This window comes from Protopterus annectens, chromosome 11.part0 (genome assembly GCF_019279795.1).
Source record: "Protopterus annectens isolate FY-2018-M chromosome 11.part0, PAN1.0, whole genome shotgun sequence".
NCBI lineage: Eukaryota > Metazoa > Chordata > Ceratodontiformes > Protopteridae > Protopterus > Protopterus annectens.
Window position 1 is genome coordinate 1,323,898,781 of NC_056745.1, and position 24,578 is coordinate 1,323,923,358.

Sequence of the window (24,578 nt, forward strand, 5' to 3'; positions counted from 1 at the left end):
CCTTCAGTTACTGGCTAAGGCATTTGCCTCCCCCATAGTGCCTTTTTAGGCATGGTCTCAAAAACAAAATTTCCAATGTGAAAATATCACTCACAAATAAATTAAAGTTTATGCTGCTAAATGCTATGAGTTTAAACCAGAAACTGTACTCTCTGGAATCACTCCTCTCCCTGGAAGAGGTTGACAACTGTGCAGTCACAGAAACTTAGTTCAGACCCACAGACAGTACCCCGGCCTTGGAAGGCTACAATGACTTCCACACTTTTAGACAGCAAAATGAACATGTGAGAACCAAAGAAGGAGGAGTACCTATGTTCATCAAAGATAAATACACCTCCAGACTGGTTAGACAGGAAAACTCCATGGAGTTACTCCAAGTTCAACTAACTGTGGGTAAGACCCCCCCCCCCCCTTTAAGTAATCATTAGCTATAGGACCCCTTCAATGAACCAAGATACCCATGTTGCTTATTTGGACATACTTGAGTCAATCAAATTACAACCAAACACTCTAGTCAGGGGCAATTTTAACTATCCCTCCATTGACTGGGAAACTTATATGAGAATGAACATTCTCGCAGAAAGGTTCCTGGACTTTGTTAACACTAATACCCTGGAACAAACAGTATGCAACCACACAAGGAGCTAAAATATTCTTAACCTGGTCTTCACAAACATTGGTGACTATTGCACCACCACAAGTATAGGACCCTCACGGGTTAAATCTGATCAAAATCAATCACATTTAAAGTAACTGCTACACCTGAACTCCTCTTAGGTGAATTCAGGCTAAAATATTTCACCAAAGCTAATTATACCCTCCTAAGGACAAAATGATTGACTTCAACAATTGGCTAAGCTTTTGGTGTCATTCTAAGGGGATCCAGTATCTGTCAGCCTGGGATGACATGATCAACAGACCACGATGCTTTGCCAGAGATGGCCTGCACCTGTCGCCCTTGGGATTCCGGATACTGGCTAAGGCTCTTGCCACCCCTATAGTGCCTTTTCTAGGCAAGGTTCAAATGACAAATTCACCACCGTAACAGGTACAAGCAAGCAAAATCTGAGGGTAATGCTACACAGTGCTAGAAGTCTAAACCTCAAAATACATTCACTGGAGGCACTCCTTAAAATGGAGAACATTGACATCTGTGCAGTGACAGAGACCTGGTTCAAGGCTCCAGAGAGCACCCCTGCATTAACAGGCTATAATTCATACCACACCTTTCGACCACCTAACCTGGACTGAAACACTAAAGGTGGAGGCGTGTCCATATTAATTAAGGATATCCACACCTCCAGGCTAGTTGCTCAGCATAATTCATCCAAGATTATCCAAGTGCAACTAACTCTGGGCAAGACCGCATTCCAAATTGTAACTTGCTACAGATCCCACACCATGCCCCAGGATTCCCACTCCTCATTTCTTGATACACTGGAAAATATTAGGGTACAACCCAACACCCTAATAATAGGCAATTTCAACTACCCCACCATTAACTGGGAAAACTACTCATGTACCAACTCTTTTGCTCAACGTTTTCTGGAATTCATAAATTCCAATGTCTTGGATCAACTTATCCACACCCCCACCAGGGGCAGCAATATCCTAGACCTGGTCATTACCAACATGGGTAACTGGTGTTCCACACCAGAGGTCAATTCCTCATTGGTCAGATCCGAGCATAAGCTAATCACCCTAGACATCCATATCCTGCCCCCATTAGGGAAACCACCGTAAAAAAATTCTCCAAAGCCAACTTCATACTTTTTAAGACAGAAGTGGCAAATTTCACGACACCCATGCAGACGGACAACAGAGGTATGACTGCTGAATCTTACATAAATGCACTTTATAAGCACTTACATGAGTGCACGGATCGTGCTGTCCCTAAGAGAACCAAGATGCTATCCTCCAAAAAAAAGGAAGCCAATCTGGTGGTCCCCTGCCATAAACAAACTCTACAACAGAAGAAAGAAACTGTTGCAAAAAAGAGTAAAATCCCATGAGTGGAGGAACTCCCTGGTCAGCATCAGTAAGAAGCTGAGATCCCTTATAAGATCCTCCAAAGCTAGCTATGAAAACAAAATCACCACTGATTCTAGGGACAACCATAAAGCATTCTATAGCTATGTCAAGAATCTCAGTGGCAACACCCAGATCTGCTCTGAGTTACAGCACAATGGCATGAAAATTACAGAACCAACTGATATTGCCAACATCCTGGCAGATAGGTTCAGTGCTATCTTTACCCCCCTCTCACCCCCTAAAGGGCCCATATCTATACAGGAAGAATGCAGAGTCCCTGTAATCACAACTGCGGAGGTAAAAGCTGCAATCTCTAAAGCCAAAAACACAGCATCCATGGGACCAGACAACATCACAGGCTGTGTTTTACACAAACTTCAGAACAAACTGGCTCTCCACCTAAGCATCATGTTCAATCATAGTCTGACATCAGGCTTTGTGCCCACTGAATGGCGCACAGCAACATTTATCCCACTCCACAAAGAGGGAGCCACCAGTGATCCCGGGAACTATCGCCCTATTAGCCTGACGAGCCTGGTCTGTAAAGCCATGGAACGTATCATCACGGAACTCATAAACACAGACATTGGTAACCTCCAAACTCTGGATCCCACCCAGTTCGGGTTTGTGAAAAGCAGATCATGCCTCCTGAACCTGATCGACTTCTTTGAGGCAGTTACCAAAGCTGTAGACAAGGGTAAGGTGGTTCACACAGCCTATCTTGACCTCGCCAATGTTTTCAGAACCATCCGCCATTTTGGAATTATAGCTAAACTCACTAAACTAGGCATAAATCCCTACTTCACAAGATGGGTTGCCAATTGGCTCACTGACAGAATCCACACTGTACAAAGTGCAGACTCCAAATCTGACTTCAAACCAGTGACAAGTGGAGTACCACAGGGTTCCGTCCTGGGACCTCTCCTATTTGGTATCTACTTCTCTGAAGTACAGGCTAACACAGAAGGCCTTTGGCTAATGAAGTTCGCACATGACTGCAAACTAGGAGCCATAGCTGAGTCCTCAAATGATGTGGACATCCTACAGAAGGGCCTCACTTAGATGCCTAGTGTCAGAGCCATGGCCTCAAGCTCAGTGCCAAAAAGTGCATTGTCATCCCCTTTGGTAAAAATTCTGTACCCATGAACTACCACATAGGCGACAGTCTACTTAATGCCGAATGTGTGATAAGAGACCTTGGGACCCAGGTGGACAGTAGTCACTCCTTTGATAATCACATCGCCACAGTAGTCAGGAAATCCTTCTACGTGGCAGACCTCATCACAAAAGGGTCCTCATCTAGAAAAAAAAGAGGTTGTTGTTCCCCTCTACTCAAAACTCATTAGACCCATTATAGAGTACAATGCCCCTTTTGGAATGTACCTCACAAGACATCTGCAGCAGCTGGAAAGGCCACAGAAGTACCTCACAAAGAGGATTACTGGCCGCAAACAGATGCCCTACACTGACCATCTCAAAAAACTCCAGCTTTACTCCATAGCATATCGCCTACTCCGAGGTGATCTCTGTCTAACATAAAAAGTTGTCAAACCCAAAGCTGCTGGACATGCTACACCTAAAGAAATCCCAATCCCTCTGAGCTACACACTCTAGGGACCTAAACCTTGTCACCACAATAAACAGGACTTGCTGGAGGGATAGATTCTTGTCCCAGAGACTTCTCATACTCTGGAACACACTACCCATGTATCTCAAGCAAAGTTCCTCATAAGCACTCTACAAGAAAAATCTTGATAAGTGGATGGGAAATAGAAAATACACCCCAGGGATCACTTCTGTGGCTCTGCTCAACAGGGACACAGGAAAATAACTTTCTTGGGTGGCGTAAGCCAGGGAACCTTGTTGGCTAGGCTTACTTAGGCCCTTGGGCCAATAGCCTAGTAGCTACCTATGAACCTATGAATATCATGGGTCCCTTTCCAAACAGACCAGATATCTTGTATCCCCAGAAAAACAGAAGAAACAAACAGAAAAAGAAGGGGAGTGGTTTAGTAATAAGCATGCATTTTTACAAAGACTAATTAATTAGATAATTAAAATCCACTTACCAACAAAGTGAACATGATACATTCTACCATGCAAGAAGAAGTGATAGAGTGAGCAAGTGTATTAGATATGGTAATTCTGGGCATTGACAGAATTCTTGGCATATGATACATGCCCATGCATCACACACACTACCTGGTAGTTGATGGAATGGTAGCGCCTCCTGTTCCAGTACCACTCCCCACATTGACCTAATGGGGCCCTAATAGCAACCTGGGTGCAATCTATCACACTAGCTACCTCAGAGAATGTGCCACTCCCATAAAAGGCATACATATCTGAGCTTGGTCCTGAGATAACACTGAGAAATAGCTGTACTAATTGGCACAGCCAAGAGAATATCAAAATAACCATGAGAAAAAAGCTGCACAAATACCCAACTTGGCCCCAGTATGTCTTTCTGAGGTCCCTGTGGCAAGTAGATTGAGAGCTATACATACCTTTGTATTCACATGGATAGGCCATGCACCCACCCTCTTCCTGTTAGTGGATCATATATGCACACTAGGATGCTTACAATATCCCTTTTCACTTTAAACAAGGATTTTCTAATTATTTTATTTTTATTTTTATTTATTTATTGTCATTTGTTGGTCCAACTGAGCCAAAAGCCCATTTTCAGTAGAGATCCAAGGAGAAAAGCTCCAATTACAATTACAGACAATCCAGAAAAACAGTAATTAATACAAAGACTAAAAATTACAACAGTAATATTGACAAGAAAGAGTTACATAAAATGGGAGGGTGTCCTAATGGTTAAGGTGTTTATTTAACAAATACAAGGTGTGGGGTTTGAGTCTTACAAGGGGTAATTGGCTAGGCTTAATATGGCTCGCAAGAGCAGTTAGCTTAGTACCAATCTATGAACAAAGACAATATATTTATATATGAGTTTTAAAAAATCCAATGCAATAACGGCAAGATAAACCCTGAGTAGGAATATTTACAAGAACCTGATTGTAGATATACTGTAAATTGGAGTGTTAGAAGTGCAAGAAAGAAAGGCGGATAAAAAGAGAGAAAAACTTAAAGTAATCAAAAGTAGAATTTAGGAAGAAATCAGTTACAGATCAGGTCAGTGTTTGGCAAGGGCAGGACCAGGTCTTAAGAAGGTAGTGTTTGAGTTGTAGTTTGAAATGGAACTAATGGGGGATACTTCTTATTTTAAGTGGAAGGGAGTTCCAGATGTGAGCTACAGAGTATTTATATAGGGACTTACCGATATTTTGTGACAGTTTGTAAATGTCAACAAGATGTTTGTCGGATGTACGAAGTTGATGTCGGGGGTTATATAGAGATACAGTATTAGAGATGGAAGGACAGGAAGTGAGATTATAAAGAAGTGAGTGTGTGATATGCAGTTGAGAAAGAAACAATTGTTTAGGGAATTTAGGCCATTGGAATGATTTAAGGGCGAGGCAGTGGTGGGATTTATAGGGGAGATTAGAGATGAATCTAGCTATTTTATTGTATGTTTACTCTAGTTTAGAGAGAAGTGAAGATTGAAGGTTAGTAAAAACTGGAGCTGTATTAAAACACATGGTAATAGGAGAGACAGGGCCAGGGAGGGTTTGGTGGAGGGTGAAAGCAGTTTGTGGTTATGGTACAGGAGACCAGGTTTCTGGTGTTTTTTTTTTTAATGCAATGATGGATATGTATGTTGAATTTTAATTCATCATCAATTATAACACCAAGTAATTTAGTATGGGGTTCTGGTCTGATAGTGGTATTGTTGAGGGAGGTAATAGAGTAAGTGGATTTGTGTGTTGCCAGTGTTTTAGGAAGGAAAAGTAGAAATTTAGTTTTTTTTTTTAAATTTAGAATGAGTCGATTATCAGTGAGCAAGGTTTTGATGGATGTAAACATGTCTTGGGTAAAAGCAAGGAGTTCTGGGATGCTCTGGGCAGTGGTAATAAGGGTCGAGTCATCAGCATATTGTAAGAGTGGGGAGAGGTTGGTAGCAGAGGATAAACTGTTACTAAAAATATTGAACAAGAGAAGACCCAATATAGAGCCTTAGGGGACACCAGTGTTAACAGGAAGAAACAGGGAGGTGACAGTTTTCCAGCGTATAGATTGTTTTCTATTAGATTAGCAGCTAGAAAACCAGCTTAAAGAGGGGATGGAGAGATGAAGATCATAGAGTTTAGTTATCAGTTTAGAGTGAGAGACAGTATCAAATGCTTTGGAGAGGTCGAGGAATAAACAGGAAACTAGTAGGATGTTGTCACGGGCTTCTGCTACTGTTTGGGTAAATGACAGTAGAGCTGTTGATGCACTGTGATGGGGTCTGAAGCCATGTTGGGTGGAAGTAAGAAGGTTATTATCTAGCAGGTGTTTAAGTAGCTGAGTGTGGACACACTTTTCTAAAATTTTGGAAAGGGGGGATAGTATAGCAATGGGACGGTAGTCAGATGGGTCAGTGGATTTCCTACTTTGTGAAGAGGGATTGTGTAGAAGGATTTCCATACTTCTGGGACAAGAGATTCAGTAATAGAATGATTAATAAGGATAAAGATAGGGTAAGTAATAGCATTGGCAGCAATTTTAATTAAGTAGGAAGGTAGATTGTCAACAGAGGGAGGGCAGGGCTTAAGTTTATTTAGTTGGGATTTGATGAAGACAATGGAAACTAGTTGTAGGGAGAATGTATTGGAGGAAGGAAGACTGGGATGTAATGGTAGAGAGGAGACAGTAGAGCTATTTGGAGTTACTTTTTGGATTGTTTCAATAAAATAATTATTTAAAAGAGCAGCAGTTTCTGAGGCAGTATTGAGAGGGAATGGGTTGGCGGTAGGAGGATTACCAGGGTGGAGGATTTTATTTATGGTAGACCAACATTTTTTAGGGTTGTTATGTGGGCTACTTTGGTTGGAGGCAAAGAAAGTTTTTTTGTCTCTGACAACTAGTTTTTTACACCTTTTTCTAAGTTCCTTGTAGCTTTGGAGTAAGGGAGGAGTTTTATTTCTGGCCCAAGTTTTCCAGGCAGCATCCCTCTGATATTTGCTTAGTTAACCAGGAAGCACATTTTGATTTTCCCTGATTTTCCTGGAAGGTGTTATGGAGTTTAGTACATCTAGAAATAGAGTACTGAAACAGGTTACAACACCATTAAGGGGGAGGTTTTTAAAAAGGACCAGTTTATGTTGGACAAAGTGGAGATGAAATTGTCTGGACTGAAGTGAGATCACGACATTCTCTGTAAAGGTGTTCTTTGGGAGGGTGTTGGGAGTATCTATGCATATAAATAGGGGTATGGTCACATAGAGAGTTAGGAAAATGCCGGGGTTATGGTAGAGACAAGGGTCAGAAATAAGGATCCAGTCTATTATAGATCCTGAAGTATAGCTTCTGTTGGACCTCGTAGGGGAAAATATTAGTTGGTGGAAGCCATACAGATTGAGACTATGAGTAGGAGATGAGGAAGAAAGAGTGGTCCAATCTATATTTATGCCACCAAGTATAATGGTTTCATAAGGAACATTCTGTGTGAGCCAGGAGAGAAAGGTTTCAAGCATAGGGATGTTGTCCCCTGGGGGGATGTAGATAGATGCAATGGCAAATTTTTTATAGGGGTTAAGGTGACAGTTTACTATTAGTATTTCAGCAGGAGCAAAGCTAGGTATGGAAAGTGAGAGTGGAAAGAGAGTAAGTTGGTCAGAGTAGAGGATAGCAACACCTCCACCTCTTTTATTTGCCCTGCCTGCATGGAAGATATTGTAGCCTGGGGGAAAGATTTCTGAGTTACAGGTGTGAGGTTTTAACCAGGTTTCTGAGGGGGTTAAGATGTGAGGGGAGTTGAGGTCAATCCATGAGTGCACATCTGTAGTTTTGTTAACAACGCTTTGGATATTTAGAGAGAAAATAGAGATTTAGGAGATGGACTGTGGATATGGGCCATTGTTTTGTTAAGAGGGTTGAGGTGGGGGGGGGTTTGCTTGTAAGAGGTGGTGATGGGTGGTGCATATTGCCATCCAGGAGTAGTGTATCAATGAAATCAGTCAGTAAGGAGAGTAGGCCAAGTATACATGGAGTTATGGGTTTTGTAAATGTAGAAAGTGAAACTTTTGGATAAGTCTTAATTGAATAGTGGGTGATTGGAAAGATAGGAAATAGGTGAGGAGAGATTAGAATTGTGTGAGGTTAGCTATGTGGGTGGTGGTTGTTTGAGAAACTTGGTGTTGATGCTATGTAATGCAGAGGTATATGGTATGAAGTAGATAGTTTCTAGTAGGAGGAGAAAAAAAGGTGCTGAGGTGACATAGTAGGGAAGAGTTGGGTGAATATTAACAAGAGCAGTAAGGTGTAGGAGGTTTAAAGAGAGATAGGTGACTGACAGAGAAGGGGACTAATGCAGATTTGAGAGGAGGAGATTAGGGGATGGTATAAGAAATTAAGTATGGTAGGAGGGATTAAGGTATATGGGAGTAGAAGAATTGAGAGGGTGAGGGGATTGGTCAAAAATGAAGGAGTGAAGAGTAGAAAAGTATAAAGGAAATGAATGTGGGGTGGGTGGAAATGGGGGTAGGATAGGGGACCAGAGTGAGCCCGAGTGTAACAAAGGTGAATGGAGTGGGTTGATCCAGCAAGGACAAAGCACAAGAGGAAGGAAAAAAAAACAACCAGTAAGGTAAGTTGAGTGAGCAGGTAACTCAGGGGAGCCCTGTGCTGGCAGAAAAGGGAGAGAAAAGTATGTAGTATGTAATTAGTGAAGAATAAGTATTTAGGAGGAGGGACTGAAGGCTATGACTCTATTGAGAGGGGCTAAATACCTTAACATAAAACAGATAAGTTAAGAAAAATGTATCAACAGTAAATGGATGAAAGGGGTGGGGGTGGGCTAAGAGGAAGAAGATTTGTAGCTGTTGCCCCTGGGGTATGCACTCTAGCTGATTGTAACATATTTTAACAAGACATATCAGTAGTCACAAAAACAGGCACCTATGCTACACATAAGTGGCAATAGCAAGGTTCCTGGAGTTAAAGCTGGGGCTGCAGTCTATTTTTTTGATGATTTCTGTTAGAGTTTCCTTTGCTTTTAGCTGGAGTGAGAGGAGTCCTTGCTTGCACATGTGGGGGGAGAAACGAAGTGACCAGGGGCTCAGTGGCTATTACATATAAGTAGTAACAGCAAGGTTCTCGGAGTTAAAGCTGGGGCTGCAGTCTATTTTTTGATGATTGCTGGTTAGAGTTTCCTTTGCTTTTAGCTGTAGTGAGAGGAGTCCTTGCTCACACAAGTGGGGGAGGGGGGAGACCCGAAGCAACCAGGTGCTCAGTGACTTAGAGATGCTATACCTGGAGGGCTTTCAGCTGCAAAATTATAATGTGTAATTTTCTGTCTGTATCTCCACTTTCTTGGCCAGTGAGCAATGCTGGGTGCAAGCAGTTTTGGCAGAACAAAACCAAGTACCTAACACTGAGAAATAGCAATTCTAGCAGCACAAAAGAGCCTCTTTGCCATGCAAAAGGAGTGATTCCACCTTTTGTAACATAACTGCTGAGTGGAAACATGTGTCAAAATATGACTATAAATCACAAACAGCAGGAAGAGGACCTATTAGCATAAGAAGTTTTACATAATTTTTCATTACCATCTCATTATTCCTCCCATTAGAATATGTTTATTTGAGGCCATCGCTTATATGAGCTGCACCAGAGTTGTACTTTTGGATAACGATTATGAATACCACCTTAAGTTTAACATTTTACATATTTTACAAAGTTTGGTATTCATTTAATGAGTTTAAATTTCTTGTGTTGTTGAAAAACACATTTTTTTCTTTTTGTATGGCCTTGACAGTTTCATGTTCCAGCAGTAAGGTAACTTGCATTTTTTTATTAGATGTATCTGAAGTTATTGTTTTGTCCATGGAGTCTAGTAGAACTTTTTCTAATCTTGCATATACTCTGTCTTGGTTAATACCATTCTACCTGTCCACAGCAGAGCCGTCACCTTGTAGTCTGTAATAAAACTTCTTTTTTGAAAATGTTCATAGGTTCATATGTTCATAGGTTCATACTAGGCTATCTGCCCTGGGGCAATTATAAGCCTAGCCCGATTCTGTATGGCTTACGCCACCCCTTGATTTGAGTATACTGTGCCCTTTTTAAGGTTTAGTTTACTGTGCCTCTGTCTAATAGTGACATGGGAGTAATCCCTGGGACAAACCTACGATCCCCCATCCACCTAACGAGATTCTTCTTGAAGAGATTCAGTGAGGTGCTCTGCCTCACATGAACTGGAATTCTATTCCAGAGCAAAGGGAGCCTCTGGGTTATGAACCTGTCCCTCCAGCAAGTTCTATTTATTTCTGTGCTGAGGTTCAAGTCCCTCAAGTGTGTGGCTCTAAGGGATTTAGATTTACTGAGGTGGAGCATGTCCATTAATTCTGGATTTGACATAGCTTTGTATGTCAGGCATACATCGCCTCGAAGTAGGCGGTATGCAACTGAGTAGAGCTGGAGTTTTTTTAACCGAGCAGCATATGGCATCTGTTTGAGAACCTTGATCCTCTTGGTGAGATACTTTTGGGGTCTTTCTAATTGCTGCAGGTGTCGGGTAAGTTACATCCCAAAAGGGGCATTGTATTCTATGATGGGCCTGATGAGGGATGAATAAAGGCACGATTACCTCTCTTGATCTAGATGTGAAACCCTTTGTGATGAGGTGGGCTATGTAGAAGGTCTTTCTAACCACTTTGGCAATGTGGTTTTCAAAGGAGAGATTGCTTTCAACTTGGGTCCCCAGGTCCCTAATAACTTTCTCTGTACTTAATGGGTTTCCGCCTATGTGGTAATTTGTGGGCACATTGTTTTTGCCAAAGGGTATGACTATACATTTTTTGGCATTTAGCTTTAAACCATGGCGCTGGCACCAGTTATCTGTCTCTGTGAGACCTTTTTGAAGGATGTTTGTGCCAGCTGGAGAGTTGATTATGGCGCCCAGTTTGCAGTCGTCTGCGAACTTGGTGAGCCATAGTCCTCCCACGTTTGCCTGTACCTCCGAAAGGTATATACCGAACAAGAGTGGTCCCAGGACAGAACCCTGTGGGATGCCACTTGTGACCAGTTTCGAGTCTGCCATGGCTCCAGCAACTCTCACTCTGTGGGTTCTGTCTTTGAGCCAGTTTGCAACCCATCTTGTGACATAGGGGTTTATATTTAAGCTGGATAGCTTATCTATGATGCCCGAGTGAGGTATTGTGTCAAATGCCTTTGCAAGGTCCAGATAGGCTGTGTGGACTACCTTCCCTTCATCTATGGCTTTGGTGACTGTTTTGAAGAAGTCAATCAGGTTCAAAAGGCAGGATCTGCCCTTGACAAAGCCGAACTGGGTAGGATCTAGTGTCTGTAGGTCCCCAATGTCTTTGTTTATGAGCTCCATGATGATTCTCTCCATAGCCTTGCAGACTAAGCTAGTCAGGCTTATGGGGTGATAGTTTCCAGGGTCCGTAGAGGCTCCATCTTTGTGGAGTGGGACCACTATTGCTTTACGCCATTCTGTGGGCACATATCCTGTAGTGAGGCTGAGATTGTATAGCTGTTTTATTTGAGGGATTAGTTCATCTTGGAGTTCATGTAGGATGCAACCTGGGATGCCATCTGGTCCCATGGAAGCAGTGTTTTTTGCTTTGGAGAGGGCAGCCTTCACCTGAGCATCAGAGATGTTTGGGAGGCAGCCCTCTGCCGGGATAGATACTTGCTCTTTTGGGGGGGAGGGGGTGGAGAAGTTTGCACTGAACCTGTCTGCTAGGATATTGGCGATGTCTGTGGATTCAGTGTATTTTTTGTCGTTTAGAATCAACTCAGAACAAGTCTGGGAGTTGCATCCCAGGTTTCTAACATAACTGAAAAAAGCCTTATGATTGTCTTTGGTGCCCTGTGCAATTTTTCTCTCAAAGCTGACCTTGGAGGATTTTATGAGGGATCGTAATTTTTTGCTAGTACTGATCAGAGATGCCTTCCCTATTAGGGATTTTGCTCTATCATGTAGTAGCTTCCTCCTTCTGTTGTACAGTTTATTTATGGCAGCAGTCCACCAGACTGGATGCCTGCCTTTGGATGATTGGGTTTTGGTTTTGTTTGGGATAGCATGATCCATGCATTCCTGGAGATGTCCGTAGAATGCGTTTATATAGGATTCTGCAGTTTGGGCCGTAGTTTCCACTGGCCCTGGGGCCTTGAAGGATTCCACTTCGGTTTTGAGAAGTGAGAAGTTCGCTTTTGAGAAGTTTTTCACTGTGGTTTTCTGGGCTGGGGATGGGGTCGGGATGTGGACATCCAGTGAAAATAATTTATGGTCTGATCTTACCAATGAGGGATATACTTCTGGTGTGGAGCATAGAGTCCCCATGTTGGCAATGATCAGGTCTAGTATGTTGTCCCCTCTTGTGGGAGTGGTGACTAGTTGTTCCATAGCATTTGAGTTTATAATTTCCAGGAACCTTTGGGCTAAGGTGCTGGGGCTTGAGTAGTGCTCCCAGTCAATGTTTGGGTAGTTGAAGCCGCCCAATATAATGGTGTTCGGAGAGATCTTCATGTTCTCCAATGTTTTCAGGAAAGCCGTGTGGGATTCCTGACTTTGAGAGGGTGGTCTGTAGGATGCTATAAACTGAAAAGCAGTCTTGCCCACTGTTAGTTGCACATGGATGGTCTCCGATACTTCGTGCAATGCCACTAACCTGGAGGTGTGGATATCCTTGACAAATATGGAAACTCCCCCTCCTTTTGTGGTTCGGTCCGGGTTTTAGGGCCGAAAAGCATGATATGTGGTATAGCCTGGTAGTGCTGGGGTGCTCTCTGGAGCCTTGAACCAGGTTTCTGTCACTGCACAGATATCGATGATCTCCATACTGAGGAGAACTTCGAGTGCATGCATCTTGAGGTTAAGACTTCTGGAGTTTAGCAGCATTACCCTTAGTTTCTTGTGTTGTCTATGGGGGTGGGTTTGACTTTTGAGCCTTGCCTAAAAAAGGCACTATGGGGGTGGCAAGAGCCTTTGCCAATATCCGAAAGCCCAGTGGTGACAGGTGCCAGCCGTCCCTAGTGAAGCAACGTGGCTTGTTGAGCATGTCATCCCAGGCTGACAGACACTGGATCCCCTTTGAATGACACCAAAATTTTAGCCAATTGTTCAAATCGATCATTTTGTCTTTGTACTGTGGCATCATTCTAGGTGAGGGTAAGATGCTGCTCAAGGTCAGGGTCATACCAGCCTGGGCTACATGATCAGAGAGCTCCTCTATGTCTCTTTTTATGTAGTCCAGGGAGGTACATCTCAGGTCATTCACACCAGCATGTACAATGATTGAGTCATATTTGTATTTGCTTTGGAGTGACCTAAGTGCTTGCGTTATGTGGCGGATCCTAGCACCCGACAGGCAGTTCACCGTGACCTTCTCTTTATTCAGCCTGGTGAGCGGGACGTCAGTGTGTCTGACAATAGAGTCACCTATTACAAAAGTATCAGGTGTGTTATTCAGCCTAAAGGGCTGTGGCTGCTTGGCACACTGACTTTGTGGGCTATGTGTTGTGCTTGTTTTCTTTTGAGGTAGCATTTGCTTGGATGTCTGCTTTGGAGGTCTCTGTTGCTTAGGTAGATTTTTATTTAGAGCCTCCGAGTATGTTTTTGTGTATTTATGTGTTTGTTTCACTGATGTGGTGGGACTATGTGATACTGGAATTGTGTTGTGTGAGGTTACCTTCTCCTCCTGACTGGTTACACCAGTTTTGAGATGGAAGAGCTCAGCCTCCAGTTTGGCTAAATAGTTGCATCTCTCACATATATTTGAACCTGTTTGGAGGAGGAGAGGGTTGTCCATGTACATGAGACAGTTGTAACATTGCCTCAAAATTCCCAGATTCACCAGCTGGACTGGAGAGGAAACCATTGACTGACCTTTGGACATGCTAGAGTAATATAGGGAAACTGAATTTAAGACGGACCAATAAAGGACAGGGTAATCATAGAGAGTATAAGAGTAAGTAGTGCTTATGGTTTAATAGTGCTAACTTGTAGGATTACTTAATTGGACCAGTGAAGGGCCTTAGAATGAGAATATGGTGTTTAAATTGAGAGATAGAGCAGTTCTAAGGGAAAAAGTGAAGAGCAGACTTTGTGGAGCCAGGAATAGTTTAAACCCAACTAGGTGGCGCTGCCCGCTGTTGCGCTATGCACAAAAACGCGCAAAAACGCGCAAAAGAGGGTTTTAAGAGAGGAAGATGAAGGAGTTTTGGAATTGACCCAAAATGGTCAATAAAATTACAGTTTCAAGTCAGTAACCACTCCCACAGGGGCAGGCAGGCTGATCAATGTTTTTCACTGCCACTGATCAACAGAGAGACTTCCCTTTAGCCCAAGCAAAAAATGGCCTCACAGAAACTTACAAACAGTTCAAGAACAGCAAGCCTGTACCTGAACTTTTTTAAATCTCAGAAAAGTGGGAAAAAAGCAAGATTTTTTTTGTTTCTTTGTTTTTTTCAGAGATAGCAGAGGTTCACAAGTTTCAACAAGTTATAACAGTGCAGTAAATGACCCCACACAAGAGTGCTAGGCCAAAGACAGATAAAATGCAAGTTTTGAGAAAAAAAATGATTTTAAAAATAAGTGCAAACAGGAAATTCAGTAAACAGCTCTAGGTTGTGCTGTAAATACAGTTACTAATGCAGCAATCAAGTTTAACAAGCCAGAAAATGCTCAAAATAGGCGGCTATGCAGAAAAACTTAGCAAATAAACAGAGGAAAAATACTTAAAATCTCAAAAGTGGCTCCTTTCTTCTCTCAGCGTTTTCTCCTCTTGGTGGGTGCTTCACCAGCAGCCAACAAGCCTGAAAAGATGCCAAAACCACAAGGCAACCAGGTTTTAATTGAGGAAGATGAAGGAGTTTTGGAATTGACCCAAAATGGCCAATAAAACTACAGTTTCAAGTCAGTAACCACTCCCACAGCGGCAGGCAGGCTGCTCAATGTTTTTCACTGCCACTGATCAACAGAGAGACTTCCCTTTAGCCCAAGCAAAAAATGGCCTCACAGAAACTTACAAACAGTTCAAGAACAGCAAGCCTGTAACTGAACTTTTTTAAATCTCAGAAAAGTGGGAAAAAAGCAAGATTTTTTTGTTTTTTTGTTTTTTTCAGAGATAGCAGAGGTTCACAAGTATCAACAAGTTATAACAGTGCAGTAAATGACCCCACACGAGTGCTAGGCCAAAGACAGATAAAATGCAAGTTTTGAGAAAAAAATGATTTTAAAAATAAGTGCAAACAGGAAATTCAGTAAACAGCTTTAGGTTGTGCTCTAAATACAGTTACTAATACAGAAATCAAGTTTAACAAGCCAGAAAATGCTCACAATAGGTGGCTATGCAGAAAAACTTAGCAAATAAACAGAGGAAAAATACTTAAAATCTCAAAAGTGGCTCCTTTCTTCTCTCAGCGTTATTAAGAATAGTCAGAAAATAATTTAAAGTATAAGAATCATTGGTTAGAATTATAAGAGGGGGCCAATATTCCCATTACTAATGTTTATAACACAGTTAGTGGCAATTAAGTCAAGGATATTAATATCCCTAGTTGCTTCCTTGATTAATTGAGTCAGGACTTTGGATAAAATAACATCAATAAATTTCTGTATAAAATGTGATGTAAAAATATAGTTATTCCCAATTTATTTTGGGGTAAGCTTGGTGTTATCTTCCGAAACAGTAACTAGAGCTCTACACAAAACCAGATGGTTAATCCCACCAATTTTGATTTAAAAATCCTATTGAGCACTCAGCAATGGCAAATGACTGCTGTCGAAATATGAGCAGCTAATACTGTGAATCATACAGGAGTCACGAATTTGCATTTACAAAAAATATTCCACTTGTCATGAGTGTAATGCATGATGGGAAATACTGTCCTTTCCACTAACAAGACTTGTAACTACTACAAAAGGAAGACTACCGGAAACTGCCTTGCACTTTGCTATACTGCCTGTGAGGCAAATCTGTGGGCCACATAAGGCATAATGACCCTGTCATAGCTTTATGCATGGCCCTGTTGGGCCAAAGAGGTCCAATCATCCTAAGGTTAGCCTTGCTTCTTAACCACTGAAGGTACATCTGCTTTCTGTTCTATGATAATGTTTGGTAGTATATTCCCTTTTCATTCCATTGTTGCTATTAATGGTGTCTTATAATGGACATTTACTTACAGATAAAACACTATGTTCCCATAAAGCTGACATAATTGCTGATAGTGTAGAAATAATACTGTATTCTAAATTAGGTTCATTAGTTCCATCTGAATCAGATGTACTTACACTGCAAGCCTAATAGCTTAGTGTCAGTACTATGATATTCTGTTATATAAAGTCCTGCTTGAATTAATTAGAAATAAATAAATAAACAGGGAAGAGACTGATAAAACTTCCCTTTATCAAGGCGCTTGCTGGTATGACATTAACAAACAGAATTACCACATACCAGGTAATTCATGATGCTGATGACACTATTTCCTGGGTGTGGGAACTGTAGTATCAGGACAGTAAGACTGTTTCTACAATCTAGCACATTAAGACTTGTGACTATAATATGTTGAATGAAGCAGCAGTTTCTTGGATAAGTAGTATGTGTTTTAACCTAAAAAAGGATCATCTGTATAATTAGTGTTCATTTATTGTTTATGATAGTGATAGCCGTTTTGAAGGAAAATATGCTGTCCATTATAATGTTGTCCTTGTTTCCAACACGTTTTGGGAGGGTCCAGAATGCATTCCATTCTCCCTTGTTTGAGTAGTCACACCTAGGTATCTCATCCAATGCACATATACACAATCCCCCTTTTTTCAAGACTAATATCAGCTTGATTGGTTTACAGCCATCTGGTCCTTGGAAGTGGCCCATATAAATACCTAGCATAGAAATTCTTTAGTGGATTTGGTCTACACTTATTTGTGCCACATTTGTATTAATGTTTTATGTTTTGGATTGTTGATAGCATATGGACATTCTGGACATTGTGTTGTTGTTGTTGTTCATCATATGTCATTGGTTTATTATTGACTATACAAACCATCAATCAGGTCAGGTGTGCCTTTTTTTCAAACTGTGCATATGTTCAGAAAGGGTTTTGTTAATCTGAGTTGAACTAAAAATTAGGCATACTTGGTTAGATATAGTTAGTCTGCATAAGCTGGGATGCAAGGTGAAAGCATTGCTATTGCATATTTTTGCTAATGAATGAGCTTTGTGTTAATTAAAACGTTCATTATATTGATTGTGTCTTAGTGAAATTATCTGATAAATTAAAATAGAATATTATCTTATAGACTGAGATCTTGCTTTAGGGCAACATGCTAGTGTCTGCTAAATGAAGGTATATATTAGAGAATGACTGTTTACTATATGGAAGATTTGTTTCTGGTTTTCTGATGCCTTAGTATTTGGGAAGGAAGCATGATTTAATGATAGTTTTTTTTTAATATATTTCATCAGGATGTTCTGCATTTATTAGCTGGTTGCTTGAATGGGTGGATGCACTGTTTACAGGGGAGTTTATAGGCTTAGTTTTCTATTTGTTATGAGTAGTTTGGTGAATAAGTGTGCATGAGTGGTTCCTTTTAATGTTAAATCAGTTGGTCGCTGCGTGACAATCTGTGTTTAAATATACTTATTATTTACAGGAGAGTCATTTCTATTTTTTTTTGCTTGGCATATAATTTACTTTTCTGTTATTGTTGCATGACTGGTAATGAAAGTGCTGTCTTATGCTGCCCTTTAGCACAAATCAATTGCAGTGAAAAGTTATTTGTTGGGAAAGATATTTAAATACCCTCTTTAACAGGAATTGATTGTAAAGTTTAAAAATATTTAGTTGAAAGGAGTTCTGGCCTGCTTGGCAAAAAGGTAAAACATGTTTCATTAGGAATTGGTCAGAACATGTATGGAATGCAATACCATGATGTTTGAAGAAAAGGTATGTCTGTGTAGAATGGGAAACTTAGAGGGTAGAGGAGTATTACTATTGAAGATAACTAGCATTTACTGTGTTTAAATGACTATCCAAGAAGAAGAGAGAATATTAAATATAGGTGAAAACTATATGTATATATATATATATATATATATATATATATATATATATATATATATATATAACAATGATGTAAGTGATTTTTGAAAGATGATAAGAAAATGATAGAAAGTTAGCATATAAATTTAACTGCTATAATGTCCAGTTACAAGATTTTGCTATTAATTCTGTAAACAGTTTGGATGTGTGTTAGTTTTATTCAGTTGCTGAAGTTCGTTTATTGTCAAAGATATGTTTTCTTTTTTGATTAATAAATATGTACTTATTAACAACTAATTAGTTTTAGTTTCACCAACTAGACTTCGTTAGCCTGTAGTCAGGTCTGTTGGTAAGCCCAGTCTGTATCACCATAGACATTTGATGGATTCTCTCAGTCTATCATTTGCTGCTTTGTTTGCAGGGTCCTTGCAAATGAATAGTGTGTCCTACATTCTGTATTGATCTTATACTCTATATACATTTCAGAGAAGGTCTTAACTTTTAGTTAAGTCTACCACAATTAAGACATCATGCTCTCATTTTGTTTCTGATCTAGTTAGTGCATCTCTGTGCAAGAAGCTACTAGAGGAACTTTGGTTTACACACAGCCTTAGAAGTCATAGAGTTGCAGAATTTCCTAAGACAAGCAAAATAGAATGACTTCAAACAAACTGTTTTCCATACTTTACTTTTTTACAATTTCTTAAAAACCATTAATACTTCTTTCCTATATTATTTGTTGCATTTTCATACAGAATCCTTCATCAAATGTTCTGGGAGCTCTTTCAGAAGATGTTTGTTCCCTCACAGGATATCAATGTGACAGCACTTGTCAATGTATTCCAGTCTGCTTGTGTGGCAGATGTGAGTCATTGTTTTCCAAGCAAAACTATTGCCAGGTGAGTCATTTGCATGTCCATCATTTTTGTTGGTTATGGCTTGAATAAGGGGATATTTATTTTAACCAGTTAAATCACCAGTTTAGCAAGGAACTCTTTTCTCCTATCCTTTATGACTCAGAGGTTTTCTAATACTATTTAAAAGTATAATCATTAAATACTGAACCATGGAATATATATAGCCTGGACTTTGCTGTTAAAAAAAATTGCACTTTATTTTGCTTTTGCCTCTTTTTAAAAGTACTCAATTGTATTTATTCTGCTGCATTTATTACTGCTTGGTAGCAGCTTGATTAAATTGTAACTGCTATTCTAAGCCTTTCAGTTTAAGCACTTGGGCTTCAAACCAGTAGTTTTACATTAAGAAGGTTTGTGCTCTGCACTGTTGTGGCAGGACAGGTAGCTTACATCCTTCTAAATGGGAATTGCTGATTGAAGACTCAGTGCCTGTATTCTAAAAGTGTATTAGTTCTGGTTTAAGCACTTGGGCTTCAGTCCAGTTGTTTTACATTAAGGTTTGTGGTCTGCACTCTTGTGGGAGGAGAGGTTAGATTCTTCCCTTCTGAGCTGGGAATTTCTGGTTAAAGGATTATTGTGCCTGCTTATATGAACTGTTTCTTTCTGAAATTGGTGCACCTTATTTGCTGTAGCATAGACTAGATTCAGGCATGCTGAATCTAGCTTTGTTTGTATAACATGAGCACTAATCCAGGCCATCTTTTTTGGAGAAGTTTCTCCTGCACCCTAGTGGCAGGAGTGTGCAGTTAGAACTTGTCTGATTGAAGACTGCTGGACCAGGGCTCAGTTTTGAGCTTTTTTACTGGTTAATTGGGTAATTTGTTTAAATCAGTTTGCTCATTTTCTATTGTTATGTAAAAAATGCACTTTATTCATCTGCTTTTACTGTATTTGTGTTTCTTCCTAATTTATTGCATTTATTCTGCTGCATGTATTACTGCTTGTTAGTATCTGGATTAAATTGTGACTGTTATTCTAAGCCTTTGTTTGAAGCACTTGGGTTTCAGACCAGTTGTTTTACATTAAGAAGGTTTTTGGTCTGCACTGTTGTGGCAGGACAGGTAGAGTACATCCTTTTAAGTTGGGAGTTGCTGATTGAAGGCTTAGTGTCTGTTATTCTAAGAGTGTATTAGTTCTGGTTTAAGCACTTGGGCTTCGGGCCAGTTATTTTACATTAGGAAGGTGTGGTCTGCACTCTTGTCGGAGGAGAGGGTAGATTCTGCCTTTCTGAGCTGGGAGTTTCTGGTTAAAGGTTATTGTGCCTGTTTATGTGAACTGTTTCTTTCTGAAATTGGTATGCCTTGTTTGCTGTAACATAGACTAAGTTCATATCTGCTGAATCTAGCTTTGTTTGTATAACTTGAGCACTAATCCAGACAATCTTTTTTTTTGGAGAAGGTTCCTCTGCACCCTAGTGGCAGGAGTGTGCAGTTAGAACAGTTTTTTGCTTTTCATTGGTTAATTTGTTTAAATCAGTTTGCTCATTTGCTACTGTTATATTAAAAAAAATACACTTTATGCATCGCTGCTTAGCTAGGGTTAATCTATTCCTGGCACCATAAAATCTGCTCTTCAAATTTTCCCTTAGAACTAGCCAGTTTTTTAATATTAGCACTCAAATCTGTTTCTTTGAGCTCAGCACTTGTTCAGAACTCGTTATAACCACTAAATAAGCTACAAATTACTACAGCACTCAACTTTCCTCACTTGTCTAGAGGAAAACAGTTTTTAGTACTTAAGAAATAAGCACCTATCCAAGCATGTGTAAGGGTCAGCTCCCGGTGTTTTCTCCTGTCTACCTGATGAATCTGGGCATCTTAAGGCAATGCAGCAATTGCCTCATGTACACAGACAACCCCTTCCTCATACCGCCCAACACTAAAACCTGTGAGAGATGCACTTATATAGACAAACTGGAAGCAAAGCTCTCTTCACCCAAGACTGGACTAGACAGTTAAGAGGAGAAGGCAAACCCTTGCACCACACCACACTCATCACATAGTCCCTCAAAACCTACACCACCAAAACACACACATAGCAACACAAAACACACACCTACATTCATGGATGCTCTCAATAAATATCTGCTCAACAACAGAGACCTTCAAAGCAGAAACACATGCAACCTCCACCCCCCCAACACAACCCAAATGACACATAGCCCACAAACTCAGTGTGCCACTCAACCATAGCCCACAAGGCATAACAATGTACCCAACACTCTAGTCATAGGTGACTCTATAGTCAGGCACACTGATGTTCCACGCCCCAGGCTAAACAAGGAGAAAGTTACTGTTAGCTGCCTGTCAGGTGCCAAGATCTGCCACATAATGCATGCACTCAAGTCACTTCACAACAAGTACAAATATGACTCTGTCATTGTCCATGTTGGTGTGAATGACATGAGACGTACCTCTCTGGACTACATGAAAAGAGACATGGAGGAGCTCTCCAATCTTGTAGCCCAGGCAGGTATGACCCTAGCCCTGAGTAGCATCCTGCCATCACCCAAAATGATACCACAGTGACTTCAACAATTGGCTAAGCTTCTGGCATCATTCTAAGGGGATCCAGTATCTGTTTGCCTGGGATGACCTGACCAACAGACCAAAATGCTTTGCCAGAGATGGCCTGCAGCTGTCACCCTTGGGATTCCGGATACTGGCTAAGGCTCTTGCCACCCCTATAGTGCCTTTTTAGGCATGGTTCAAATGATAAATTCACCACCATAACAAGTACAAACAAGCAAAATCTGAGGGTAATGCTACTCAATGCAAGAAGTCTAAATCTCAAAAAGCATTCACTGGAGGCACTCCTTAAAATGGAAAACATCGACATATGTGCAGTGACAGAGACCTGGTTCAAGACTCTAGAGAGCACCCCTGCATTACCAGGCTATAATTTATACCACACCTTTCGGCCACCTAACCTGGACCGAAACACTAAAGGTGAAGGCATGTCCATATTCATTAAGGATATCCACACCTCCAGGCTAGTTGCTCAGCCCACTCCTCATTTCTTGATACACTGGAAAATATTAGGGTACAACCCAACACCCTAATAATGGGCAATTTCAACTACCCCACCATTAACTGGGAAAACTACTCATGTACCTACTCTTTTGCTCAATGTATTCTGGAATTCATAAAGTCCAACATCTTGGATCAACTTATCCACACCCACACCAGGTGCAGCAATATCCTAGACCTGGTCATTACCAACATAGGCGACCGGTTTTCCACACCAGAGGTCAATTCATCATTGATTGGATTCGACCACAAGCTAATCAGCCTAAACATCCACATCCTGCCCCTACCCCCCATTAGGGAAACCACCGTAAAAAATTTCTCAAAAGCCAACTTCACGCTTCTTAAGACAGAAGTGGCAAACTTCATGACACCCATGCAGATGGACAATAAAGGTACGACTGCTGAATCCTACACAAATGCACTTTATAAGCACTTACATGAGTGCATGGATCATGCTATCCCTAATAGAATCAAGATGATATCCTCCAAAGAAAGGAAACCAATCTGGTGGTTTCCTGCCATAAACAAACTCTACAACAGAAGAAAGAAACTGTTGCAAAAAAGAGTAAAATCCCATGATTGGAAGAACTCCCTGGTCAGCCTCAGTAAGAAGCTGAGATCCCTCATAAAATCATCCAAAGCTAGTTATGAAAACAAAATCACCACTGATTCTAAAGACAACCACAAAGCATTATATAGCTATGTCAAGAATCTCAATGGCAACACTCAGATCTGCTCTGAGTTACAGCATAATGGCACTAAATATACAGAACCAACTGATATTGCCAAAATCCTGGCAGATAGGTTCAGTGCTAACTTTACCCCCCCACCCCCTAAAGGGCCCATGTCTGTACAGGTAGATTGCAAAGTTCCTGTAATCACGGCTGCACAGGTAAAAAATATACTCTCCAAAGCCAAGAACACAGCATCCATGGGACCTGACAGCATCCCAGGCTGCGTTCTACTTGAACTACAGAATGAACTGGCACCCCACCTAAGCACCATGTTCAATCATAGCCTTACCTCAGGCTTTGTGCACACTGAATGGGGCACAGCAATGGTTATCCCACTCCACAAAGGGGGAGCCACCACGGACCCTGGGAACTACCGCCCCATTAGCCTAATGAGCCTGGTCTGCATAGCCATGGAACGTATCATCATGGAACTTATAAACAAAGACATTGGTAATCTCCAAACTCTGGACCCCACCCAGTTTGGGTTTGTAAAAGGCAGAACATGTCTCGTAAACCTAAAATAATCCAAAGGGTATTAAGCATTCACGGGACCACCACGGCAAATTTTTATAAAGCTGCAAAGGAACAAATCAATTAAAAACATGTCTCCTAGAACTGTCCTCGGGTAATTCAAAAATAATATAGGAACGTTAAAGTAAAATAAATAAAGAATTTTTATTGACAGAGTGAGCGCTTTCACCACTAGGGCTTCTTCAGACTTTACAGTGCCATGATAAATGCCTCTTTAAATACTCTTCCACTAGTAATGACAAGGTTCCTCTGAAACCCATTTTAAGCAACAGGAGGCTGAAAGTATATAAGAATATGTAGTATAGTTTTGCTATCAGCTATATTATGTCTGTAAGGAGCCTACATCTTTTAGGGGTGCAGTTTTAGTACTATCCTGAGTTAGAAAGTTATTAAAGTCAGTCTATTAGTTGAGAGCATCTTAGGCGTTACGTCTTCATGTTTTCAAGCATATGAGTTTTATTGGTATAAGTTTATGTATTATGATAGTGTTATAGTTAATATAAAGCACATATTTCATGTATACAATTTTGTATAGTTATATGAATCCATATCTAATATTATGGTTAGGAAATGAATGGAGGATGTTCTTTATGGATTTTATGATAAAGTTTTATGTTTTTTAAGTATGAATTAATTAATTGTTTGTACAGGAAATGATGTCATTAATCTTCACTAGTGGAAGAGTATTTAAAGAGGCATTTATCATGGCACTGTAAAGTCTGAAGAAGCCCTAGTGGTGAAAGCGCTCACTCTGTCAATAAAAATTCTTTATTTATTTTACTTTAACATTCCTGTATTATTTTTGATTTACCCGAGGACAGTTCTAAGAGACATGTTTTGAATTGATTTGTTCCTTTGCAGCTTTATAAAAATTTGCGTGGTGGTCCCGTGAATGCTTAATACCCTTTGGATTATTTTAGTTTTATTGTTTGGCGTCCTCACGGGACTTTTGTTCTTACGGAGCTAACATTCTTTGATAGTGTTTTTATTATTTATGTCTCCTAAACCTGATTGACATTTATTTGAAGCAGTCACTAAAGCCATAGATGAGGGTAAGGTGGTTCACACAGCCTATCTAGATCTTGCCAAGGTGTTTGACACCATCCCCCACTCTAGAATTATAGATAAACTCACTAAACTAGGTATAAATCCCTATGTCACAAGATGGGTTGCCAACTGACTCACTGACAGAACCCACACTGTGAAAGTAGTAG

At 40.6% G+C, this 24,578-nt stretch overlaps 1 protein-coding gene across 1 annotated transcript in view; it reads left to right on the forward strand.

Moving 5' to 3' along the window:
- LOC122815068 overlaps positions 1–24,578 on the forward strand; it is a 194,020-nt gene that overhangs the window by 71,167 nt on the left and 98,275 nt on the right. Inside the window, exon 5 of the mRNA XM_044087311.1 lies at positions 18,909–19,052. Within this exon, the coding sequence (XP_043943246.1) occupies positions 18,909–19,052 (144 nt within the window). The remainder of the gene's footprint in view (positions 1–18,908; positions 19,053–24,578) is intronic.